General features: G+C 41.2%; 2 protein-coding genes across 3 annotated transcripts; both read right to left on the bottom strand.

Annotated features, from left to right (window-relative positions):
• Positions 1–947: 947 nt before the first annotated feature.
• Positions 948–1,466, bottom strand: LOC140036111 (uncharacterized). Its single transcript, XM_072077390.1, has one exon. The coding sequence runs from the start codon at positions 1,464–1,466 to the stop codon at positions 948–950; it is 519 nt and encodes a 172-aa protein (XP_071933491.1).
• A 5,877-nt stretch (positions 1,467–7,343) lies between these two features.
• Positions 7,344–10,718, bottom strand: LOC113731057 (probable amidase At4g34880). Of its 2 annotated transcripts, none has more exons than XM_072079056.1 (5): positions 10,147–10,718; positions 8,966–9,180; positions 8,547–8,786; positions 8,009–8,207; positions 7,344–7,865 (listed from the first exon to the last, which is right to left on the bottom strand). In XM_072079056.1, exons 1-5 carry the CDS (start codon positions 10,621–10,623, stop codon positions 7,509–7,511), a joined length of 1,488 nt encoding a protein of 495 aa, XP_071935157.1. In that variant the 5' UTR covers positions 10,624–10,718; the 3' UTR covers positions 7,344–7,508. The 2 variants fall into 2 exon arrangements, with proteins under 2 accessions (XP_071935157.1, XP_027111895.1); XM_027256094.2 differs by having other exon boundaries at positions 8,547–8,774.

Raw genomic sequence — 10,718 nt, 5'->3', positions numbered from 1 at the left:
TCCACTAGATTATAGTGTCCACTAAATTCCCTGTTGTTGTTGCGTATATATACACATAATTTTGCTGCGATATATATAAAATGGTTAGCCCCCTCGCTATCTTTAATATTTAATTAAGAGTGATACTGAAATTTCAATCAATAACATTACAGAGGAAGATTGTGTGGATATTTTGGCATGTTAAGAAATTAAAAGAATCATGTGACAATAGATAAGACAATATGGAGGTACGAAACTAATGGGCCTTAATTGTTAATGGGAAATTTTATTTAAATTTGTGTCAATGAATCAAATGAGCATTTTTTTTTTTTTTACTATTCTTGTGGAGCTTGACGACTCTTTTGTTGAAGACCTTTAGAAAATATGGCTTACTTATAATCACTTTGTTATTATAGTGATTTTGAGATTAATTATTTGTTGTTCCTAGAATGTTTTAATGAGGGATTAAAGCTTCAAGGCTTTTTAACAATGATGATAATTGTAGGGTCTTGCTTAAGTCGCCTAATTCGGCGAGCCTTGCTGTGACAAGTGATAACATATCATCGTTTTGGCATTTTTTTGTGAGAAGGAAAAAGAGAAACAAAAAAAATGTTAAGAGTTTTGATAGGCATTTTGGGGTTTTTATCATAATTTTGTGCTGACATCATCCCAAATTAGAAGGTCAACATTATTTGACTAACAGCAGGAGTGTTTTTTTTTTTATTTTCCCAAAATGACTTCTTTGCCAATGCATTCTTGATTGAAAGAAATCTTCTTGTTGGAAGAACACTTTAGTCCAACAGTAAGACTGGAGCACATTCTATGACGTGATGTAGATCTTTGAGAGTAAGATTGTAAATCGACTGAAAAAAGTGAAAAGAGAAAACATGATAATATTAAGAAGAAATGCAAGTTTTTTTTTTTTTTTCCAAACGATAACATTGCATTAAACAAAGCCAAATACCGAGTCAGAGCAACTGCTCCTGTACATCAGCTTGAGCTAACTCAAGCAACCACGCTAGGAAGCTAAGCTTCCATTCAGCTACATCAATAAGTGTTATAGCAAACTTTGCTAAGTAATGACTTACATAGTTGTTGCTCCTTCTAGTAAAGGAACAGCAACATTTGTCAAAATCTTTCATCAACCTCCAGATATCCCACTGAATTGTGGCTATACTGACTGCCTCCTCCCTTGCATTGATTTTGTCCACAACTATCTTACAATCCGATTCCAGCACCACTTTCCTCCATCCCATTCGTTTAGCTATGACCACAGCTTCTCGTATTGCTAAAGCTTCCTCCACCTGTGCCTCAGCACAACCATCAATTGGTCTTGCCCATGCGCCTACCAATTCCCCTAAGCTATTTCTGGCAACTACACCCCACCCTGCCTTGTTGCTCTTTTGGTCCAAAGCTGCATCCGTATTGAGCTTAATCCAGCCAGCTTGCGGTGCTTCCCACCTCCTGCCCCTCACCTGCTCTCCCATTGCCAAATTGTCATGTTTTGCCCCCCCCCTCTTGTGCCAGTTGGAACTCGTTCCAATCCACTAATGCCTTATTAACCACCACTATAGGCTCACTGCTCCTATTGTTGAACTGTTTATTGTTCCTGGATTTCCAAATCTGCCACAAGATGTTTACCGTGAGAGTTATGTGTTCCCTTCCTTGCTCTTGAGTCACTGCCCCCCTAAGCTCTTCCCACCAGTGCCAGAAATTATTCCTAAACTCCTCCAAACCATCCCACCTCAATGGCGCCGCCTTCCAGATTGCTCTAGCATTACAGCACAGAAACAACATATGCTCTAATGTCTCAGAGCTATCGCCACAGCACTTGCACTCATGATCCCCCTTACCACATTTTCCTTTCACCACTGCATTAGTTGGCAATATTCCTTGTAGACATTTCCAAATAAAGTGTTTAAGTTTGTTTGGCATGCTCAAGCCCCACAAAAAGCTCCAGTTTTGAGACTTGAGCATCCTACTACTGCTTGGTTCTGAAGTTCCTCCCTGCTGACACTATCTTCTCTTCATTTCCTTGATTAGTTGATAACCAGTCTTAACTGAATATACACCAGAACTTGATCTTGCCCAATAGAACCTATCCATTACCTTCCCCAAGCTCAGTGGTATCTTTAGTATTTGCAACCTATCCTTCTCCTCAAATTCCTGCCTCAACAGCTCTCTATCCCACTTGCCATCCCTGATCAATTCACTAACCCTCTGGATCTTGCTATCATCCTTCCTCTGAGATCTTATCTTCCCATCCTCTATTCCTGGCAGCCACCTATCTTCCCAGATTTTAATAGATTCCCCATCTCCCACTCTCCTTCTTAGTCCTTCCTCCAACACTTCTCTGGCACTCAATAAACTTTTCCAACACCAAGAATCTGAGCCTTTTGGTTGTATATTCCAAATAGATTTCCTACCAAAGTACCTTGCTTTCATAACTCTGCTCATCAGCAAATTAGGCTGCATCAAAATTCTCCATAGCTGCTTCCCCAATAATGCTAAGTTGAAATCCTGCAAGTCTCGAAATCCCAGACCCCCTTCAGCTTTGATGTCTGTCATTCTACACCATTTTATCCAATGAATTTTCTTTTCATCCTCCCTCTGTCCCCACCAGAATTTAGCCATTTCTGAGCACACATTCTAGCACAATGCCTTTGGCAGTCTACAGCAAGACATGGCATATGCAGGGAGAGCTAGGATGACAGATTTCAGTAAAGTCTCCTTTCCTGCTTGACTGAGAAGTTTTTCCTTCCAACCCCCAAGTCTTTTAACTGCTTTCTGTCTGATGAACTCGAATACTTGCCTCTTTGATCTTCCTATAACCATAGGAAGCCCAAGATATTTGCTCTGATGAACCTCCCTCATGCCTTCCAGCTCCTTAAGCACCTCTTCCTTTCTCCTTCCTTTGACATTTTTGCTGAAAAAGATGGAGGATTTATCTTTGTTGATCAACTGATCAGATGCTCGCCCATATTCTTCCAACACCTGCATGAGCTGCACCGCCTCCCCAACCTTGGCTCTGCAGAAAATCAGTGAATCATCTGCAAAGAAGAGATGAGACAAGCTAGGAGCTTCATTAGCAATCTTCATTCCAGACATTCTACCTTGTCTATTAGCTCTTCTGAGCAGAGCAGAAAAACCTTCTGCACATATCAGAAAAAGGTAGGGGGATAGGGGATCCCCCTGCCTTAAGCCTCTAGAAGGCTTGATAAACCCCCTTTTTTCCCCATTAACATTCACAGAATATGTGACACTAGTGATGCACTCTAAAATCCACTGAATCCAAACTGGACAAAACCCCATTTGTTGCATCATTTTAGCCAGAAACACCCATTCAACCCTATCATAAGCCTTAGACATATCGAGCTTGATAGCCATATAACCATCTTTGCCAGTTCTCCTATTATTTAAAAAATGAATACTCTCATGTGCCACTATTACATTGTCCAGAATCTGCCTATTAGGCACAAAGGCAGACTGAGAAGAGCTAATGCAGCAGTCTAAGACAGTTTTAAATCTGTTGACAAGAACTTTTGAGATAATCTTGTAAGTGACATTACACAAACTGATAGGTCTAAACTCAGTAATTAGATTGGATGACTCATTTTTAGGGATAAGGCTGATCAAAGTCTCATTTATAGACTTTAGGATATGACCAGAGTGAAAAAAGCTTTGAACTGCACTAATAACATCACATTTGACATCAGGCCAAAATTTTTGAAAAAAGATAGGGGGCATACCATCTGGGCCAGGAGACTTGTTTGGGTGCATGGAGTTTACAGCATGACTGATTTCTTGGTCCGAGACAGGCCTTGTCAACTTTCTGTTCATATCAGCAGTTATAGACTGTGGAATCTCCTCCAAAATAGCATTGAAGTCAGTTGGATCATCAGAAGTGAACAATTGTTGGAAATAGTCCACAATTTCCTCCCTAACCTCCTCCTCATTCCTACACCACTCCCCACTTCTCCTTTTCAGCCCATTAATCCTATTCTGCTTCCTCCTGCTCATAACACTAGCATGGAAGAAGCTAGTATTTTTGTCACCCTCTTGGAGCCATTTAATTCTAGCCTTCTGACTCCAATAAACCTCCTCTCTCTTGTAAGCCTCCACCAGCTTCCTCTTTAGTCCTATAATCTTTGTTCTATCCTCTCTGCACAGACTTTCCCGCACCTCTTTAAGTTCCTTTTTAATCTGTTCTATCTGTTTTTTTGAGTTTAGATTCATTTTTTTGCTCCAATGCAGAAGATTCATACGAACTTGTTTAATTTTATTCTGCATTCTATACAACCTAGACCCCTGCTGCTCCTTCCCCCATGCCTCCTTGATCACCTCCCTAACCCCCTCCTGTGTAATCCACCTCTTATCAAAGACAAATCTCCTTTTCCTTGGTATATTCACAGGAGCCAGATCCAGAACCAAGGCACAATGATCAGAGGCTTCTGTTTCAATATGAGTAACTTTAGCTTTTTCAAAATTTCCACACCACTGCTTAGTACCCATCACTCTATCAATCCTTTCCTTAATCACTCCATCATTGTCCCTGTTATTACACCAGGTCCAAGGCACTCCCTCAAAACCAATATCTATCAGGCCAGTCCTATTAATGAAACCAGTGAAACAATCAAAACTGCTAGCAGGCCTGATTCTACCCCCCCCCCACTTCTCCCCATTAGAGGTGATATCATTCAAGTCTCCCATTAATGCCCAACAATCACCCCAAATCTGTGTTCTCTTCTCTAGCACCCTCCATTGCTGCTCCCTAATTTTATCATCTGAGCTAGTATAGGCACACACACACCACCAATCCCTACTTCCTCCCTGATCCCCTATAAGTAATTCTATAGTAAAACTAGTAAACAGGATACTTTTCACCTGTATATCCCTCTTCCAGATTACAGCTAAACCACCTGCAATCCCCACGGGATCTACTACAAACAGATCATCAAACCTTACCCATTGCTTAACACTATTTATAAAGGTCTTTTTCTTTTTTGTCTCTGATAAGAATATCAGAGATGGAGAGTGGACTTGAACAAGTTCCTTAAGTTGGGGAACTGTCAAGGGGCTCCCCACACCTCGACAGTTCCACACTAGAGCTCTCATTGAGGGATGGGAGCCCCATTAAGGGAGGACTCCACCACCTCAGTCAGCATCACCACATCCTCATTCACTGCAATCAACCTGGCTTTCTTCTTGCCATCAACCTCCCTCAGGTTCCTGTCCAGCTCATCCCCACCTATTCCCTTTCTCCTCTTCCCAATTCCCATACCATTCTGAACAGTTCCAATCTCAGCCAGAGGCCTCCTCTTACTCACCTCCTGCACCAGTCTTTTCCATGTCTTGCTAACCTTATACTTCCCCTTGCTAGTTTTATTATCCTGGTCGTCCTGCTGATCTTCCTTCCCACCCCTTTCCCCTTCCTTCATATTCCTACCCTTGTGCACACAGTGATTGTTCTCACCATCAACCCACATCTTATCCTTACCACTACATCCCCCCCCTGTACTCCCCTCATCCACTGCCTTGAACATCAGCAAGTCCCCTCCCTTCACTACTTCAGCTACCTCCTTTACCTCCTCTAGGATCTGCCCTGCATGCATACTACCTAACCCTCCTACCAAATCCTCACCAATCCCCGCACCCTCCTGCATCCCATTCCACTCTTCTCCTTGGCCCCCCTAGTTGCTGTTCCCCAGTTTGCCTTCTCATTGGATTCAATATCTGGCTTCCCTTGCCCCCTATGAAATTCATTAGTATAGGTGAGCAAAGGATACGGCAGGCTCCCAGTTTCCCCATCTGAGCTCTGATATCTATACCTCCCATTCCCTGATGTTTCCTGATCCCCATCATTCCTGCCTTTTTTCCTTGGGCTCCTAGGGAAACTGGCTCGAAGCCAGTTGCCATACTGATTCTCCCTATCCACATCAACCCCTTTCCTGTTACAAATTCGCTCATTATGTCCTATCAGTCCACAACAAAAGCAGAAATCAGGGCATTTTTCATACTTAAATTCAATCCATCTAGTTCCTCCATTACTTTTAACCATAGAACCTCTAGGCAGAGGTTCCTTAAGATTCACTTCAGCTAAAATTTTAAGGTGTTTACCTTCCTTACCCCCTCCCTGAGGAATAATGACCTCCCTTACGCCTGCAAATATTCCCCCTATTTTACGCCCAGCCTCCTTAGTTACCCAGTGAAGAGGTAAGTTCCAAATCTGAACCCACATTAAAGTCCTACAAAACGCCTGCTCTTTCTCCTCTAAATCCGCCTGCCATTCCAGTAACACCAGAGGCTGGCCATCATAGATCCAAGGTCTTTTGCTAAGCACTAATTCAATATCCTTCCTGGACTCGAAAATAAACTGAAACATATTTACCTTAATCTCAGTAATTTTAACGTTTTTCAACTGAGGCCACACATTAGTAGCAAAACTCCTCATACCAGTTATGTTAGCTGTTCTATCCCCCCAAACTCTCCCTATCAGACTCAACCTGCATTCCTTCACGCCTTTTTCCAAATCCTCAAGACCTAAACAAACTCCCTCCTTCTCATTCGCAGATAAAGTAAATTTCCTCATTACCTCTTCAATGTGCTCCATCTTCGAAAATTCCACAGTCCAAGCTGCCGCCAATTCCAGATTGTTGCAGAACCAACTCAGCCTCAGAAACCGTCACCGTTATCCAGCCTTCCAAGCTTCGCCTCCCAGACCACACTGCTACGCCCCTAGATCAACAATCTAGCTGAGAAACCTGAAAAGCACCAGACAAACAGAAGACACAAAACAACAAAGAAAAGAGGAAATCTCCGCAGCGAACACGAAGCAAAACTACCCGCGAACTTAATGATGAGTTATATGACTATCAACTGTAAATGTTAAGGCTAATCAAAAGAAGATTGACGAACTTAATCGAAGCGACTAATATAGAAAGGATGCTAAAAAGAAATGGAGATTTGATGAAGAGGATCTGTTATGTTGAGATACGGAATGTTTGAAAAGTTGTTAGAAAAGCACGACTCCCACAGAAGGGAGATTTCTCTCTCTAGAATAGAGAGAAAAGGCTCTCATAGTGAGAGAATGAAATGCAAGTTGAAATGAACTGAATTTTGAACCAAAAGCAAAAGGGAACCACACAAATGAGGGAACAAGTCTTGCTTCAAAATTTGCCCACTGCTGAGAATGGGGAAATTTAGCTATCATTTCTCTTTGCAGTTCTGTTATTCACTACTTGACACTGCCAGTGCACCCTGGCGAAAGTACAAAGCACTTGATGTTAAACAGCATTAAAAGCACACACATTATCTGGCTTCAACATGGATTATAGAAAATCAAAGGGCTAAATACTTTCAACATGTTATGTGTCTCAACCAGATTTTCAGTTCTGTTTTGGTTATGCTAGAAAATCCAAAGACAGATTCATAAAGGAAATTGGAAGCATCAGCGTCGCTCCACGCTGCACTCGAAAAATTTCAAGATGATGGTGGCAGGATTAACCTAATCAATGCATGTATGCTTTTTCCTATACAAAGGAAGGAGGAGGCCTCCGTACCCTAGTAGCTTGTTCAAAGGCATAAGCAATTTCAATCAGCTTCGGCTCACTGCCCTTCAACCCTCCAAAACAGATCCCAAATGGCATGCCATCCTTTCCATAACCAGCTGGAACAGTTATTCCTGGAAAACCCCCAATTGCGAGAACAGCACAGCCACGCGATCCTGGTGTTACCATTGCATCCAACTGATATTCTTGCATCATTTTCTCGAATCCATTTTTAGAAAGATTATCCAGCATCTCCGCTGCAGCCTTCACTTGGTCCCCAAATCCTTCTGTTCCTTCGGCACTGATAAAAGTGTGCTGATCATGATCATTGAGCTTTTCCTAGTATACAAATGCGACACAGACTAATGTTTTACTCTTCTAACGAAGGCATGAAAAGAGCATTGCAGAGGCACAAAAGTTAAGAAGCTCATTTGAAATAGTGCATATGTGATGATATAACAACATAAAGTCATGTGGAATACCAATTCAGGGTTGTTCTCATTGAAGGCAATTATGTCAGCCAGTGAACTGACAGGAGAATCAATCAGCTCTTTCAGGTAAGCATTAATGGAAGTCTTGAATTCAGCCATCATTACCAATATTTCGCCACTGTGATTGGGTTCTAGAATTGTCTCAACATCTGCTATTTTCAGATTATCCGCTACCACTGCACCTTCCTGTCTTTAAAAGTTTCAAGAAGATTCAGTTGGCATTTACAGATATAGAAGCACAAGAAAACATCACAGCCAAGGTATAGAAATATGTCAACATTTCAAGCGGTTTGGGTCTTGTAGCCCTTATAGTCTTCAGCGCAATTGCTCCTCTATAGACCATAGACATAAAATTAGGAATAGCCTGCTAATTTTTAGTACAATAAAGGTTGTTGGTGGTTGTTTCTAACTGATCACTAGCCGTTTTTATGTTTAAACGGTCATGGTGCTCTTTTATTTGCATGCCATTTAGTTACGACTGCCTCCTTCATTTATCCCTACAGTAATAATAGCCGTATTAATTTCTAACCTTATTTTGTCAACATGATGCTTGAAGGATGCACTCTCAGCGGAATCATGTATCTTTTCCAGAAATGGATGTGTAACAATGCCTAATCTCTTTCCTCTTAAACCATCTCGTCTAAGAAATTGTTTATAACCTCCATTGGGAAAAAATTTAGAAGCTTCAATGGTCGCTGCATCTCTTGGATCATAACCTGCAATCACATCAAGCAGATAAACTGCATCTGACACGGTCCTGCATATCGGCCTGCATTGTAAAACCATATAAGAAGAGTGTTCTCAGTTAAAAGTAAGTGCGAGAGCTGTTCAACTCAGGCACATTTTAGAGTCTAGAACACATTTGGATTCATGATCACATAATCACAAAACAATCATCCTTTAGTGAAAAATTTGCAGATTTATGAAGCATTAGAAGCATGTGTTTACCCAACGGTGTCCCAGCGTGGTGCCATTGGTATGACACCTGCTCGACTGGTAAGCCCAACAGTAGGTTTGAAACCTACCACGGAGTTGTGATCCGCTGGACAGATGATGGAGCTGTGAGTCTCCGTTCCTAAAGAGACTGCCACCATATTTGCAGCTACAGATATTGCTGATCCACTGCTTGACCCACAAGGTGTTTCAGAGTGAACATAAGGATTCTGCATATTTTCAGGAAAAAAAAACATTAACTGGATTTCACCATGTTATTAATTAAATCCAAAATCAGATTACAGAATTTATTGTATATTCAGGAGGTAAATTAATATCCACAAGTTGGAAAGATCCATATAAAGATTCTGAAAGAGATGACAACAAATATAGCAGAGTAGCCGTCAAAGAAAATGAGCCATCGCAAGGGAAATATTTGTGTAACCCCTTAGTTGAGCTGGAATCTTCACAACCTTGACTTTTGAACGTACTGTCCAGGTCGGATTCGTGAGATCCCAATTTAGGCATGATACAAATCAAACAAGAATTCATGAGATCCCAATTTAGACACCAGATTAGCTGGAGATGCTTAAGAACACTAAAATCTCGTAGAGAATCTTTGGTCTGCTTGTCCCAGCATGGAACCATCTTAATGTTCATCCAACTATACTAGCTACTACGCCATTTTCAATAATTCTTGAAAATAGTACATGCCCTGATTCTCTTTTCGCAAAACTCTTTGGCTAGTGCATACACAAAAACAAAAAGACAGTCTTGTACATTTTGGGATGATGAACTAAATCAAAGTACTATCTTCCTCACATTACCAATTTTAGGACTTACACAAATTTTAACTCTCCCTTTGCCAAAAAAATGTCAGACTTGATAAACTTCCGATGTTTTTAAAATTAATAACCTCCTACAACTTACAGATCTTTACTTATCCATATAAGAGAACACCAGCTACAAACATTTTAATGTAAATGTATTGAAACCCTTTACTCTTACACTAATATTTTTTTCCATAAACTTTGAGTCGAAATCAAAGGTAACAATGCCTTTCAGGCAGAGCATCAACGAACATAAGTTAGTACAGGGCATGGAAAGGAATGCAAATCAAGGGAAGCTATATAAAGGGGGAGATTTTGGTAAAAAAAGAAATGCTAGTATTCAGCATAAATGCGACTAGTACTTACCACTCCTTGGCCGGCTCTGGCACACCAACCATTAGGAACTCCACTTAGAGAACGAAATTTATACCATTCACTCATACTAGCTTTACCCAAAATGATAGCCCCTGCCTTCCTCAGCTTCTCCACCACTCCAGCATCCCTAGCAACTTTTGAGCCCATCAAAGCATAGGACCCTGCAGTTGTATTCATCTCATCTTTGGTCCCAAATACGTCTTTTAGCAGCACTGGAATCCCATGCAAGTCTCCCAATGTCCCAAGAGATCCACCGCCATTTTTCTGCCTTTCTTGATCAGCCTTGTCTGCTAGCACCCTCGCATCAGGATTAACTTCAATCACACCTCGCAAAATGGGATTGAGGGTGTCGATTTTCTGCAAGTAGAAATCGACTAGCTGCCTCGTTGTGAGCTTGTTTTCTGCATATGCTTGGTGGATTTCTTGGATGGTGGCTTCTTCTATTGTAAAGGAATTGCTGCTATCCATTGTTTTTTGCGTGCTTTTTCCACAGAAAATTTTTTCTTGATTGATACTGAATGGTGTGAAGAAAGGTGGTATCTAATGCGGATCTTGCTTTGATG

The sequence above is a fragment of the Coffea arabica genome, chromosome 2e (assembly GCF_036785885.1).
Source record: "Coffea arabica cultivar ET-39 chromosome 2e, Coffea Arabica ET-39 HiFi, whole genome shotgun sequence".
Lineage (NCBI taxonomy): Eukaryota > Viridiplantae > Streptophyta > Magnoliopsida > Gentianales > Rubiaceae > Coffea > Coffea arabica.
Note: the sequence above shows the minus strand (reverse complement) of the source record. Positions and strands in the feature narration are given on the sequence as shown.